The sequence below is a fragment of the Oryzias latipes genome, chromosome 2 (genome assembly GCF_002234675.1).
Source record: "Oryzias latipes chromosome 2, ASM223467v1".
Lineage (NCBI taxonomy): Eukaryota > Metazoa > Chordata > Actinopteri > Beloniformes > Adrianichthyidae > Oryzias > Oryzias latipes.
In genome coordinates, this window is record NC_019860.2 from 18,785,140 (window position 1) to 18,801,480 (window position 16,341).

The 16,341-nt window shown below is 38.0% G+C and overlaps 1 protein-coding gene across 2 annotated transcripts; it reads right to left on the reverse strand.

Moving 5' to 3' along the window:
* Positions 1–1,803: 1,803 nt before the first annotated feature.
* LOC101171145 (protein sprouty homolog 2) lies at positions 1,804–6,785 on the reverse strand. 2 transcript variants are annotated; one of them, XM_023965699.1, is made up of 3 exons: positions 6,245–6,687; positions 4,394–4,517; positions 1,804–4,319 (listed from the first exon to the last, which is right to left on the reverse strand). In XM_023965699.1, exons 2-3 carry the CDS (start codon positions 4,439–4,441, stop codon positions 3,510–3,512), a joined length of 858 nt encoding a protein of 285 aa, XP_023821467.1. In that variant the 5' UTR covers positions 4,442–4,517; positions 6,245–6,687; the 3' UTR covers positions 1,804–3,509. The 2 variants fall into 2 exon arrangements, with proteins under 2 accessions (XP_023821467.1, XP_004066633.1); XM_004066585.4 differs by having other exon boundaries at positions 1,804–4,517; positions 6,245–6,785.
* Positions 6,786–16,341: the final 9,556 nt, after the last annotated feature.

Genomic DNA, 16,341 nt, shown 5'->3' on the forward strand with positions numbered 1-16,341 from the left:
TTTTTGGGCAGTTAACATGAATATACTTGAAAATATTTAAATAAGCAAAACATTTTTTTTTTACTGGAATGACACACATTTCTGATTTTTAAAGGATTTCACCTGAGATTATTTCAGTTGAAACTTGTCTTTGCTAAAATAACCTTATTTACTAAAAGAAAAAATGGGCTATTTTGACAAAAATCAACCAAAAAATCTGTTACATTAAAACAGTTTTAAACAAAAAATCCTTTCCTATAAATAAAGCAATTAACTTATAGATATCTTTAAACTAGACTGTATGTTCATTTTTCAACATGAAAAAGTGACATTTAATTATGCGACTCACTGAATGATAGCTCTACTTTAAAACCAGCCTCTTGTGGTCGTTTAAGAAACAGCAATATTTTGTGTTTTTATCCTTGATTTAAAGTAGAGAACAGAAGGTGGGGGTGTAGTTGAACTGCAACGGCCGTGTTCATACAAACCGACTACAAGCATTCAAGCTAGCATCAAACCTTTTAAAAAAAAGGTACGTTACTTAAGCCTTACTTGTTACATTACTTTAAGTATTACTCATAAAAATGAACAGATATCCTTTATTTCTGAGCTCTGAATAGACAGATTTTGGGATCACTTTGTGACCTTAGAGCTGAAATTTTTACCTGTACAGCCGAGACTTGAATGCTGAGTAGCAAACCACAACCTTCAAATACCAATTATGTATGTTTAGTTCAGCTTTGAAATTAATCTAATAAAACCTCTAAATCTTATTTTAAAAAACCCTGATCTATTGGACTATTTTGAAGTTGTATGCCTCAAATGTTTTTTTTTTTTTAGCTAAATCCCCAAAATGTTTCAATTTTTATATGAAGCTCGTATAATGTGGAACTGTAGCAAACGTTGTGTTGAAATGAACTGAGAATTAGCATATATACCACATCTGCAAGACATCCAACTATTTTATAGCAGACAAAACATTTCCTTTTTACATCAGCAAGTTTGGACATCTTAAAGGCCTGCAGCTTTTTGGGTAAAAGAATTAAGAAAACCGTCATTGCACTTTGAGGTTAAACAACGACAAAAGAATAAATTATTGACAAGCAATAAGACCAGATGAGAAATAAATGAACTGTTCATTTTATTCTAGCTTTTTGAAGTCACTAATTGGATTTTCTGCTAAGTATATTAATGGATGCTTTCCTAAGAAAAATGTCCCAAAATAAATAAATAAAAGGATTTCAAACCTATTTGCATGAATTGAGAAGTTGCAGTTTATATCCCTGTGATCTGGAACTTTCCCCCCCTCTAAACTGGGAGTTGCACGTCTCCATCATCACCCTGCAATCCCTCTCTTTTCTGCGCCCCCCCTCTCTCACAGTGCCGTTTGATTGCATAAGCCCGGCCGTCAGACACACAGACAATGCGGCCATGAAGAATAGCCTCGCTTCCTTCCTGTCTTCCTGTGCTGCGTTCTGCCTTGGTGAGCAGGGTGAATAGGCTGCTCTGCCCCACAGCCGCCGTGAACCGCCGAGGCCACGGTGGCTAAAACCAACAAAGAGGGCCGTTCTGGCCCCCCCCCCCCCCCCAACCGCCTCTCTTCTTCTAATTCACATCCCGTCTTCCTCCTCCTGCTGCCAAATTACTGCCACCACAGGGTGGACAAACAAGCTTTGGGGTTTGAATCTTGATTCATCCTTTTATGTGTGTGAATGGAGTTTTTATTGGGCAAATATGCTCCTTAGAGGAAAAATGGTTTCACGATGATCAACTCTGGCTTTTCTCAGCTGCTAAAAATTATTAAAAATGCACACAAACCGTTAAGGTGGACATATTTATTATATTAACTTTCTTTTAGAATGCAGAACTAGGCACCATCAAGATGACCTATGAGAATACCAAGTAGGAGCAGGTAGCTGAGAGGAGCCAAAAAAACTAAACAAAAAAAAAAACCTCGACTATTGAGAACAGGATGAATGCACGCCGGGCTGAATACAGGGGTAAACTGTTAGGGCTTTGTCATTCAAAGTGATGCTTTTAACCCTTTGCGGTCTATCTTCCTAACAAACCTGACCCCCTCTCTCTCTCTCTCTTCGTCGCTCGGCCTTCCCCTCTTCATTCATGGCTGGCACAATGGAGGTGGAGAGGAAGCCTGCGACTGCAAAGATTAAGACCAAACAGCAGATCAACCCTGCCTATTCTGTTTCCTAATGGGATTCTGCCCGTTATGTTTCCATCGCCTCGACCACCTTTCGCTAAATAGGTGAAAGTTGATAATTACGTAAAACAACCCCCCCTCCACTACAAACACACACACACACACACACCATCAAGCCAGAGGCTGGAGATGGATAACAAACAAGTGAGAGCAGGTTGGGCCTCGACTTGTCAATCAGAACTCTGAATGCATACCGCGCTGCAAACACGTCCGTATGCTGTCAACAAGTGTCAGGAGCCTCATGTTTCAGGCTTATGTTTCGCCTGCAGGGACACTCAAAACCCAGGAATTCCTGAACAAACCTTTGATTAAATAAAAAAAAATAAAAAAAAGGCGGTATAGAAAATAATAGGACCCAGTGTGCCTGATTGAAATGAAGCTGAAGCCAGGCCAGAGTGTAATAGCAGGCTTACGTGAGGCACAAACACAGGTGGAGTGCTTGATTTGTAAAAACAAAATAATAAAAAAAAGGTGACAACATTCCTGAGCACAGATGTTCCTGAGGAAGTGCCAGGCGTGAGCACGAACATGCCCTCACTTCCTTCCCCATCTCTGTAAACAACCGTCTACAAACACAAACAAAGCTTTTGTTCTCAATGAAAAACCACAAAAAAAAGAAGTCAGACTTCAAGGCTGTTTAATTTCAAACGTTAATATATTTGTTGTCTAATCCATAGTGAGCTATTCATCCGTCTTTGAGACTCCTGTCTGCTGAGGAGCCCCACAAGAGGGGACTTTTTTCTCTCCAAAATAAATATTTTTTTTTCCATTATAAAATAATAAAACCTTCAAATAAATATATATTTTTAACTTTACACTAGGCAATGTCGGAATTAGAAAATAAATTTTTCGCTGTACAATTTACACCAGAAAGGGCAAAAAAAAAAAAAGATTGACGTAGACTCCAGTGACTGTAAGAGCATCGAGTGACTGATTTCTAGAAACGTGGCTCTGCCTCTTTGGGGCAGTCTTCACAGTTGAAGTTTTCCTGTATGTACAAAAATAAAAGCATCTGTCCCAGTCAGCTTCTAATGTCCTACTTTACAAACAGTTAGTAACAGGAGTCTGCTCTTGGCAAACACAACGTATTAAGTGTTAAAAAAAAACAACAACAACAAGGCCATCAGTTTGGACTTCATTAGCAACGTCACTAATGGGGGCACTTGGGTGAGACGGAGATACTTTTGAGGACACTAGAAGAGTTCCCAGCCCCTTTGGTTCGAAGGTAAAACTCCCAATTCAGGGGCGAAGAATGAATTTCGTTAGATGGCTCTAATCTCTACGTTGGTTCAGTCAGTCTTGAGTCGGTCCATCAACAGCTTTGTCTCCGTTGGCTCAAAGCGGCGGAGTCTTCGCAGCGACAGCCAGGTCGGGCGCCTCGGTCGTAGCAGCTCTGGCACACGGCTACGCACCCTTTGGCCGGGAGGTAGCACAGCAGGCACGGGAAGAACAAGGAGAGGAGCGATACGGCGGTCCACCGGACGCAGCAGTGCGACTGCGTACACGAGAAGGGCTTATCCGCACACGTGTCTTCGTCATCGCTGGAGCAGTGGTAGAAAAGCGCCTTGACGCAGCAAACGCATGTCCAGTGCTCAACCGCGCTCCTCGCCGAGCACACGCACCGCCGCCCGCACATCCAGCAGGATGGGAGCATCCTTGGGCGGGTGCACTCGGGGCACGTGCACCGACCGCAGTGTGTGCATTTGCTGGAGTGTATGCCTTTGGGTTTAGAGGTTGCGTTGCCAGGTACGGTCACCACCTCTGTGAACCCGCTTTGTAAGGGCTTCAGCTCGTCCTGGTTCAGCTTGGAGGAGCGTTTGGGCTGGATTCTGATTATCGGTTCCACGCCGCCTTGACCGTTCAGTCTGTGAGCCGAAGAAGTGCTTCCCATGCTGGTCCTACTGCTGCCCTGAAATTCCTCCGCAGAGGAGACCGAACCATCTCCGTCTCCGTGACGCGTCAAGGAATGGAGGTTGCGGTGGTTTTGAGACCTCTCTTCCTGGATCTCCTGCTGCTCGCCCGTCCTTGAACCCGGTGGCGGAACAAAGTCGCTCTTCTGTTGGCGCTGCTGAGCAGCAGACGGTCCATCGGTGTAGTCATTACTGCTCCTGGTTACCCTGATCTGATCCAGAGATAGCACAGTTTGAGAACGCATCGAGTCTGGCGAGGCAGCGACGCTCTGCACCTGGCCTCTACCGGTGTCACCCGGCGTGCTCTCCAACTCGCGGCGCCCTCCTCCCCCATCGCTGTCGTTCTGACTTATGGAATCCATGTTGGGACTGAAGGGGCTCCGCGGCTGGCAGGGGACACATCTGAAGTCCTGCAAATGAAAAGAGACCATTTATATCTGCATGAGATGAGCCATGCAAATGATGCAATGCAAATCTGATAGGTAACAAGCACATCTATGGAAATGTGTTCAAAACACACACACGCAGGTGTTTGGTTGGAGAGGTGAATCTGTTGGATTACACGGCATTCAGAGTTGGGAGGCACCATCTGTTTTTCCAGAATCGGGACAGAGTCGCCAAGCTACAGGTACAGAAGGTCTTTGTGCAGAAAAAAAAAAAATTGTGTTTGCTCGACGCCGCGGTAAGTTCCACAGCCGGGCTTCATGTTAAAAGGGAGATTTAACTTTTTCTGAGTGGTTTGTCTGGAATACTTATGGGTATTTATCTGCAGAAGACAGCAGGGAGCATCTCTGATGAACCAAGGCCACCAGAGGAGCGGCTCGCCGCCACCAAAGGCAAATCGAGCCTCCTGTCGAACAAGAATTCCGGCAGAAACGGCAAAAAAGGACGCCAAACTACCTCAGTAACCAATCTGTCTACTGAATCTGCATGCTTTTCGAGTCAACTTCCTCTCACTGATCTGACAATGACCCGAGAGAAGATAAATCACTTGCAGCTGAATGCGAGGGCCAAAATCCGCTCTAGGCCTCGGCCGCTATTCTTCACTTCCTGTTGTCTTTCCGCTCTTTGTAACCAATGCATGAATCTGGCAAAATAATCCCAGTTTGTCCTCTTTAATGCATAATGGGATCTGCACGTTCATGTGCTCCTGTACGGCGGTCAAACAAAGCCTAAATAAGGGATTTGAGACTTTTTTTACAGGAGTTGGGGGAAGGGGGAGTGACTGGGTAGAGTTGGGTGGGATGCGGAAGCACCGAGCATCCATGAGGGTCCCTGTTAAGGTTCTTTTGGGGCCCGACGAAGGCCCCCGTCTGAATGAATCGGGCTGGACGGGGGGGGGGGGGGGGGGGGGGGGGGTTACAAGAAGATTTTTGCAGGAAAATAATTTACAAAATTATCAAAATTATCAAAATCAAAAACTGTTGGTACATGCAACAATCTATTTTTTAATGCTAAATTAGGCAAAAAAAGCTGAAACCAAAGACTAAATAAGTAAATAACAGCACGAGACCCCAATATTAACTGCCAAACCAAGGCGAAGAGGACATGCAAGAGTAGTTTAAAAAGTCTCAAACTGATAAAAGTAAATTGGTGCAGCCACTGCTAAAAACGCGTGAACATTTTTAAAAAACTGAGAACAAAAAGACAAGCTATTTGCAAAACTTGTTAAGGAAATGTTTAGAAAATATGTAATGCATAACAATTTAACGGAAAAAAAAAAATCAGTGGTTTTTATTTTACAGTTCAAATGATAAAAATAAATCAGAATGAATTAAAGCCACAAGGAATTGTCAAACCATACTAAAGAAAAGGGTAAAAGTCAGAAGAATGTTCAAATTTGGACAATTTTTTACCTTTAAAAATGCAAAAAAAGGCATTGTAAATAAAAACTTTAATACCAAAAAGGACATTTATATTTAATTTAAAACATCTGAGTAAACCTAATTGGAACTTAGTACAAACACTTAAAGACGTGATGAAGACGGAATATTCCACCAAAGAAATACACAAAATAAAAAAACTAGTTCATATTATAGTAAAAGCGTTTAACTTTAAGGAGAAAAGTTGCACTAGGCAAAGACAGGAATGGAGACTTTCCACAGAAAAGGTAGCGGTAAAAGAAGAGCCCACTCACCGAGCTTCCTGCACTTTTCGCTCCCTTTAAGGTCACTTCAGTTGGGGTTCGACGCCGCCGCTCGAGCGCTGCAGTCCGGAGAGCCGTCGGTAAAATCCATCGAAATACGTTCCCGCCGCATTTTCTTCACGAAAACGCAGCTCAATATCGCGTGTTTTTTTTTACGCAAGAACGAAACAAAAACAAAAAAGACCCAAAAGATAAAATAAAAAAAACGAAAGGAAAAGGAGGAAAACTTTGCACCGCTGCCGATTCAAAAATCCCTCCGCGAGAAGAAAAAAAAGAGGGAAAAAACTTTTTAAATTGTTTTTTTTTTTTTTTTTATCCGACAGACTCCGACGGTTTACTTTTTCTCGAGACTTGTTGTTTTTCTCCTCGCGCTTTCTTTCCGGAGAGGAGGTCGGGATTTGGGCTGTACATGGCGTCAAGCTGAAGGAGGGGTAGGGGTGGTGGTGGTGGTGGGGGAACAGAGTACTTGTTGTTGCAGCGGATATCTCGCATCCGGTGCGCCGCCATTGGCTGCTGAAGAGCAGCCCTTCACAGTCAATTATACCGCAGCTGTGGAGGCATGAGTCCCGGACTCCTCCAGTTTCTTATCGCCGGTGACCCACTTTTCAAAGCCCCCACTTGACATATCTCTTATGAGGAAATGAGCTGTCACGGCTTGGAGACATTTTAGGAAAACTAAACAGAGCTTGAGAGCAAAAGCAAAAAACTGCGTCACGTTTTTTTTTGGTTTCTTAAACTTTCCAAAAATATTGTTTTGAATAAATCCGCACCAATAAGTCTCTTAAATCCCCATTTTTCGATAATTTTTTTTAATAAAAATTCAAAAACTTTGTTCTTTAGAAAATATAAATTGTTTTACCTGTCAGCGCTGGATCCAAAGTCGACATTTTCCCATTAAAAGTTGTAAAAAATCTTATCAATGAGGCTCATTCAAACTGGCGTGGTTAATAATGTGGCAGTGCCCCCGCGTGGACGTTCAACGTCACTGCAGCCTTCCGTCATCAACAAGTGACGCAGTGGAATCTGGGAAATTTAAATCTAGTAATCTTTATTTATACGGCTGTTTAAAAGCAGACAAGAAAAGGACAAATTAAATAAATGTGAAATTCTGCCTGTTAAAAACTGTTTACTTACATCTATCCAAGGTATTCCTGTAAAAACATCTGTTACGTACCTTGGTATTCAAATCACTAAAGATATGCAATCCAGATGTTCTACAAATTTCTCTCCAATAATAGATAAAACCAAAAAAACCCTAAACCAATGGCTGCAAAGAGATTTGTCTTTGAAAGGCAGAGTTCTGCTTACAAAAGCAGAAGGAATCTCTCGTTTGACGTATGCAGCTCAATCTCTACAGGTTAATAACACAGTCTGCAATACAATTAATAGAATATTATATAACTTTCTATGGAGAAATAAAACTCACTATATCAGAAAATCTGTTATTTTAAATACCTCTGATAAAGGCGGTTTAAATTGCATTGATTTTACTGCCCTTAACAATACACTCAAGGTAATCTGGATTAAGAAATATCTTAATAATCCCACATCTATCTGGAACTTTATTCCACATTTTGTATTTTCAAAGGTAGGAGGCCTGAACTTCCTGCTGTGCTGTAACTATAGTATTCCAAAAATCCCTTTGAAACTGTCAAATTTTCATCAACAGGTTCTCTTAGCCTGGGCTCTGATCTACAAACACAACTTTTCTCCACAGAGTTGTATTATCTGGAATAACTGTAATATTGTCTATAAAAGGAAAACTCTGTTTTTAAGTAACTGGTTCAATAATGGTATAATTTTCCTCAATCAATTATTCAAAGAACCTGGATTATTATATAACTACTCAGAGTTCACTATGCAGTATAAAATACCAATAACTCCCAAAGAATTTGTAGTAGTGTTTGATGCCGTCCCGTCTGGGCTTTGCATGTTATTCAGGGGTTTCTACAGCGCTCATCCTCTGACTCTTCATCCTCCTGATGTGCTCAAATCTCCTCTGGGTAATTTCTGCTTCACTTCCGCTAAACAGTTGAACTCAAAAATCAGAGCTTTGTTTCAAGATAATTTAGTTTCTGTTCCATCAGCTATCTTTTATTGGGCTAATTTCACTTCTAACATTGATTGGAAAAAAGTCTGGTCTTTACCACAAAAATACTTCTTAACAAATAAAGTCAAAGAAATCTCTTTTAAACTCCTACACAGATTTTATCCAGCAAAGCATTACTTAACTAAATTTAAGGCTGACATAAACACCAGTTGTACTTTCTGCCAGAAACAACCTGAAACCTGCTCTCATTTATTCTGGTCTTGTGAATTTACATACAGATTTTGGAAAAACATTCACAAATTTATCACCGATTCTATTTTTGCTGACATACAACTTTATTATAAAAACATACTTTTTGGTTTTCATAGCTTTGATGTCAAAGACCGTGATGCTTTCTTTTGTGTAAACATGGTATTATTTATCGCTAAATTTCATATACACAAAAGAAAATTTTCCAATAAAAAACCGGATTTCTTTGTGTTCAAACTGGAACTGCAGCGTTATTTAAACTTAATTTCTGCTTCAAAAAATACAAAAGCTCAAAAAACAATTAGCATCTGTAATTCTTTTGGACTGCTGACATAGATTTACTCTCGCATTTTCTCTTTTCTCTTTTCTCTTTTTTTTTTTTTTTTTTGTTTTTTTTTATTTCTTATTCCCTTTTGTGTTTATTATTAATAATTAGTATTTTTTAAAGAATGCAACATGTTTGTTCTGTATTCAGAATTCTATTGTACATTATATGTGCATAATTGTTGTATTTTCTTGTTTTGTATGTTGCAATTGTTCAATAAAAAAAAAAAAAAAAAAAAAAGGACAAATTAAAATCGTAAAATCTTTATAAAATTTAAAGTACAACATACTAAATATAAAAAAAACACATTTAATAATTAAGAATATAGATTTAAATTAAATATATAGAAATTTATAAAAAATATTTATAATTTATATCACTTAAATATATTTAATGAATATGATAGCACATTTAAATGAAATGAAGAGAAACATAGAAAAGATAGATAAATATATTCAATAATAGTAATAGATTTCAAATAAATAAAATATAGAAATATATAGAATGTATGGAAAGAAATACACTTTATTATTAAAATACATTTTTAATAAATAAATAGACATTTAAGAAAAATACATTGAATAGTGTGCATACCTATTGTTAATTGCAAAAGACCAATAATATATAAATATGTGTAAGTGGCTTTCTACAAGTGCTATTGGAAAACCTGTTTTTAGAAGATTAATGTAATAAAAGCAAGTGGCACAATCAAATATGGCTTTGTGGGAAATATGGAATTAGGTGGTCTTTCATCATCCTAAAAGCCCGAGCTTGAGACATTATTTCATTCAACTTACCGGTAGTTCTTTTTTCCCCTTAGAAGATAACCTAAATTCCTTTTTACTTTTGTTCAAAACGTCTGGGGGAAATGAAAAGAAGCGATTCCTCTCAGAAAACCAAGAACTCTGACATCCTCCTTCTTTGTTCTCTGTAGAACCGATCAATTGCAGATGGAATAATGGTGTTAGAGCCACACAGAAGCCACTTTAATCAGAATAAAGTACCACATTGCAGGTTGATTTAAATTTGGGTCAAAAAGCTTTTCAGGTTTTTTTTTTCATTCATTGTTTTCTGTTTGTTTGGATAAAAAAATAGATAATTAAAAGGACTATTTTTTTTGAGATGGCTGTATTTTAGTGGAATGAGCTAACTGTTTGCCAAATGGATGGTAAGAGGTTCAATTCCATATATTGTGTTTCTGGAAAAAACATAAAACTGACTGTAGCGACAACTTTGGACTTCATTGTTTGGATTCTGTGCCGCAAAACTAAATGGCCCATCTCAACCACTTTCCGATAGACGGCGATGGGCGGGACAATCAAAGACCATCCACATAAAAATACGTGCATTTGACTGCTCACTTATTCAAAAAAAATCAGCAAACATCAAATGTCCCAAAAATTTGGAACCCAGAACGCACATAGGTTTATTTTGGATGCAAATTTGGACTTTTTCAAGAACTGAGCCAATGCAGAATTGTTCTCTTCTTCAACCTGCCTTTAGTAGTCTTTGGTAAAACCGCAACAATTAGTACTTTATGGTTTCCTTCAAATATGAGAATTAAATCTTTTCGTTCAACAACAAAAGTTCACCTCAATAGTCAGTTAGTAATGAGGTCCAGACACCGACTGCTCCAGAACCTTAAAATTGCTTATTGCTTTGACCGTCCTTTGTTATCTTAGTGATGTTTTTGGGATCATTGTCATGCTAGAAGACTCGGCCATGTTTCACCCTTAATGCATTCACTGATGGAAGGAGGTTTTTGTCCAAAACCTTGCTGTTCATACTGAAAACCAGCCCCAAACCATGATATTTCCACCCCCATGCTTCGTGGTGTTCTTTTGATGCAACTAAGGCTTCTTCCTCCTCCGAACACGACGAGAGGCATTTACACCAAAGTTCCATTTAGGTCTCATCTGATCACACAACATTCTCCCAGTCCTCCTCTGGATCACGGAGAACCTCAGACAGTTCTGGACATGTGCTGGCTTAACCAGGAGGACCGTTGAAACACTAGCTAAATGTTTATTTTCTGTACCATTATACAAACAAATTCATTCTTTTGGAGTTCAGTGAGGTTGCCTAGATTATTCTTTTACATTCTGTCTCAGACAGCTGAAGTGTATATATAAGGAGCATTACAGACCTCAATAATCTACCTAAATGAAACAACTCGCAGAATCTGTGACTTACAAATATTTTTTTAATTAGTGTGCTAAAGATTTTTTTTAAATGTAAAAAACATAAATGTTTTTTTTTTGTATTTCCCTAATATTTCATCATTTTATTCTCTTTGAAATCAAAGCACAAAAGTTATGATCACAGACAGTTTCTGTTTTCATAAAAAGCTCCAGCCCACAGCTTCAGTCAGTTTGGTCTATTAAACGGAAAAAAGAAACAGCAAGCCAAACATCTTTACATGAAAAAAAACAGAGACTAAAAAGAGAACCTGATGTCTATGTGCATAAAAAAAAAAAAAAAAATAGAATAAAAGCAAGCTACAAAATAAAAGCAGGCTAAAGTTTCACTCCGGTCATCTTTTGATCTATGTTCAAAGCGTTCCCAGTGGTCTTTTAATTACGATAACGCCTTTTTTATCCAAAAAATATAAAAAGATATGTCTGTTTTTAGGACACACTTTCTGCAGTGCAGCAGTAGTTCATTATTAAGGCCTGTTCACACCGGGACGAATTTCGCGCCGACATTTAACGCCTCGTGACTAAACAAAGGGCACCAATGTGAGTGTGCACACCGACACGAAAAACGCCACGCGTCAAAGCGTCATTTTTTTAAAAAACGCCTCGGGTTCGTTTTTATGGTTTGACGCGCCGCGTCAAAAACTATACGACCAATGAGAATGGCGCTTTTGGACACGTGTCTGGAGCTTCTCAATATACAGTAAAACACAACTTGGGGGCGCTCAAACACAAAACTGTCTTGCTGAGCACACATACGTCACGGTGAAGAAGATATACGCCAAGTACCGTCTACACTGCCGCGAAAAAATAAGACGAAGAAGATGCAACTCACTGACGGACATTCTAAAATATCCCCGAAAACGCTCATGATACATTTTCAGCTCTTGGACTAGTCAATAAAACTCCCCATGTTCTTCTCTTCTCGTAACTATGGGATGTACCCAAAATCGGCGTCTTTTCCGGCGTCTTTCATCATTCAACAGAACAATTATTTCTTCATCGCTAGAGCTACTGGTGCTTGAAATATTCATGTTTTCTTTGTATGATTCTGACAAGCGCGTAAATACTTGCTCTCTTCTTCTGAGTGAAAAGCGACTTTAAGAAGCCTAAAGTTGTGCAGCGCCACCTTGTGTACAGGGGTATTTCTGTTTTACATTAAGCGCCATCTAACGTCAGGGAATGAAATTGCATGTTCGCTCGGCTCATCATCAGCGAAAATCGCTTGGGTGTGAAGACAAAAAACGTGTTGAAAAACGCTGGCGAATAAGTTGGGCCGATATTCGTCCCGGTGTGTACGGCCCTTTAGTCTGTCGTGGGCGGGAGAGTTAGTGCAGAGGAAGCCCTCCCCCACTTCCCGTCATTTATCCGTCTACATCAGAGTGACAAACTCCAAACGATGCACAAATATATAAATATACTATGTAATGAAACATCAGGACATTTCTAAAGCGCGGCTGGCTTAACCACGACCAACGGCGGCCCCTGCTTCGTGGACAGAGCTCAAGAAGCACACGCTGCTGCCTAAGTGGGCTCAGACCCATTGACCCACAGCTGGCGCTGTGGCAGGACAGCTGGGTCAGACGGGGCGTTCCGAACTCGGCTCCGATCACGGACCGGCCTGGACTTTATGAAATGCTCCTGTTGGCCGGAGTGGTCCACCGCCGTGGACCCGGTGGGCATCAGAGCCGGCAGAAGCCTCGCTGCGCGCCGGGAGAAGAAAGACAGGAAAAACAAAGTGTGCTCACTGTAGTTCAACACAGTGACCTGCGTCTCAGAGGATGTCTGATTGGCCGTTCTGCGTGTCAATCAAGCAACATATTTACGCAGAGGATTATGATTTTTTGACAGATTTTTTTATCATTGCATACTTTTGTTTTTAGTATATTTATCTTTGATGGTCCGCTATCTACCGTTGCAATCATGAAGTATTGATTGCAACCAACATGATGAGCACCCCTGGTTTACATGCTCTCCTGCTGCCTTACAGCCCCTCCCAACCCCAGCCTAACAATACTGGTGCAACAAAAATGGGGAGCAATAGTGGAGCCATCCAGCTATACAGTTTCGAGTCAGATGTCAGCTCAGATGAGGAAAACAAAGACGTACACGCATCTCACTGTCCACAAGTGGATCCATCAGAACAGGCCGCAGCAGGGACCTTGTGGTCCGCCAACTCTACGCCACAACTACAATCTTTTTACTTTCCTTTTTACAGTATTTATCTGTCTGCTCCTAATTCACAACTATTTGACAAACTATACTCAGAAGTGCAATGACAAACTTTCTTTATGTCTATATGTCCTGCATCATCAGAAAAAGCCACAAGACATGTTAAAACACCAGAAACACAATTTTCACTGGAGTGGGTCCACGATTGACCCCACTTAGCCCAGAACAACAACAAGACGGACAAATGTGTCAAAAGCTGAACTAAAAACACTTATTCAGAATTTAAAAATATAAATATCATCACTTGGGTCTATGTAGCCAAAAAGGATATAGAATTTATAAATATGAAATCCAATATATTAATTAGCAAGAAACAAAAGATTTCTTATTTGATGAATGACTTTTTTCTAGTATGCAATCAGACTAATAACTCACTAATTATCTGAACATATGGATTTTTATCTGCAAATAAACAACTTTCTTTTATCTTTTTCTGCTTTTTAATGGGAGCCAATTACATTTTATGTCTAAATATTCTTATTATACATCATATTATATCTAATTTGAGTTTAGTTACTTAAATAAAGACAAAAAAAACAGGGTTATAGTTTTAATAATCAAAAGAATTGCAGTGAGTTGGAGCATGAACACAAACACCGTCCATTCCTGAACAGGGAGAGTCAGTCCTGCTCACCACATAAAAATACACTTCACTCAGGAAAAAAAGAAAAAAAATGGGGAGAAAATTGAAGTGAAAGCTGAACCCCCTGCCGCCGCGGGAGATAAACTGTCTGGATTGTTGAGCAGACACTGCAAATTGTTTGAAAAGGACTCCAAGTCCATCACACCTCCTGTCTGATGGCACACAGATGCAACTGGAGCTCTTAGGGTTGTGATGGGATCCTGTAGCCTGAAGACCAGGTTCAGTGGGTGCACTGACCCTTATTCTGAAACGGGTTTTGTGTTTGGACAAAAGCAAGAAACATCACCAATTGTATTCTTACTTTTAATAACTGCAATCTTAAACTTTTGTTGGCTAAACAATGAAGGAAAAACTTTTCTCTCCTTTTTTTCTTCCTTTATCATAATTTTTCCTGACTTGAATTTAGCTAATAAATAGATTTTAATTGCAAAAACTTTTTTACAGAGCTGATGAGAGCTTTGCTGCTGCTAAATGGGGAAGGGGTTTCCTTTACAACAAACATTTTGGTAACTCTTTATATTAAGACTCCTAAACAAGCTTTGTTAACACATTAACAAGCATTATAAATTAATTTATAGGGTGTTAGTAAGACATTTATTAGTACAATAAGTCTAATAAGGTTTATTAAATTACTTAGTTAACACATTTACAAGCATTATTATTAGGATGTTTTTAAGATGCTAATGATGCCTTTACTGATATTATAGGTGTTTAAAAAATGTGTCAGTGTTAATAAGCTTAATAAGATTTATTAACAACCTTTGTTAACAAATTAAGAAGTATTATTATTGTTTGGGGTTCTAGTAAGATATTTATTAGCATTATAGATGTCTCACACAAGCTTAAGTGTTCATAGGCTTAATAAGTTTTATTAACTAACTTAACAAATTAATAGGCTTTATTAATGTGTCAGATGCTAGGAAGATATTTATTAGCATTATAGATGTCTTGCAAATACCTGAAAGTGTTAATAAGATTTATTAACATCTAAAGTCAGACCATTGTCTTCTAAATCCATATTACTAAACTGCTTATAAACTTTACAAATGTATTAATTAACTTTGTTAATAGTTTAATAATTGTTTTGCAGCACCTCATCTAAAGTGTGGACGTTTTTTAGCACAAACAACCACAAAGCATAAAGATTGTAAAAAGAACTCTATGACATTAAAACAGACTAAACATACACAAATCGTTCTGTGAAAGATATATAATAATTTAATTAAGACAAATAAAAAAAAATAAAAAAACATATATACTGGTGTTGGATGACTAATGTGTTTAATGTTTAATGTGTTACCTAAGTAATTTAATAAACCTTATTAGACTTATTGTACTAATAAATGTCTTACTAACACCCTATAAATTCATTTATAATGCTTGGTTATGTGTTAACAAAGCTTGTTAAGGAATCTTAATATAAAGTATTACCAACATTTTTAGATCGAGAAACTTAATCTTAAAAGAGCAAAAATTAGAATGTTGTCAATATATTTTCCAGATTACTCAATTTTAACCAACAGAGATAGATAAATAGATCTTTATTTGTTATTGTCACAAGTATAATGATATCAAAAGAGCTTCCTGGTCATTCATACCTTTAAAAAAAATAACACCTGGTAAAAAATAGATAAAATAAAAACTACTATAAATAATAAATAATACATGAAAATACATGAAGTGCTTCAATATGTGTTTAAATTGTTAAAAAATGAGAAAAAAAATCAGCATCTTTGTCCAAATCATACGTTTATTTTGGAGCATACTGTATAAAATACTATAAATACTTTCAAATCCTTGTGTTTTACATGGTGTAGCACTTTTCATGTATTTGTTATAAATATATCCTTTAGCCCGACATGTAACTGTTTATAAAGATGTAATATTTCTGACCTAATAACACTCATATTTTATGTGCTGAGTAAACATCCCATAATCTATTTCAATATACATTTTCGGTTCTTTTTCTCTCAAATGTTTAAAATGTAATTAACATTTAAACAAAAACTTAAACATGAAGGAATCCTAATTTATCCAGGATTTGTATAATCTTGTGCCTTTAAAGACATCCATAAAAATAGGGAAAATGTTAACATTGGGCTTTTTAAAGAGTTCTATAAGCATCTACAAAAATGTTAGAATAAAACTGATTTATTTTTTGTGTAAAAAAGGCAAAAAATCAGTTGGACTTGCAATAAATTTGTTATGCCTAAGAATATCAGGGTTTACGGTCAGTTTTTTTTTTTTTTAGAAAAGGGTCTTATGTTTTAATAATTATTTGATGGAATATATTTGATAGTTTATACAAACGTTTTTGAATAAATGTTCGGTTCCTACAATTAAACCTGTCTAAAAGATTCTATTTCTTTAGTTTAAGAGGGATTTTTATATGCA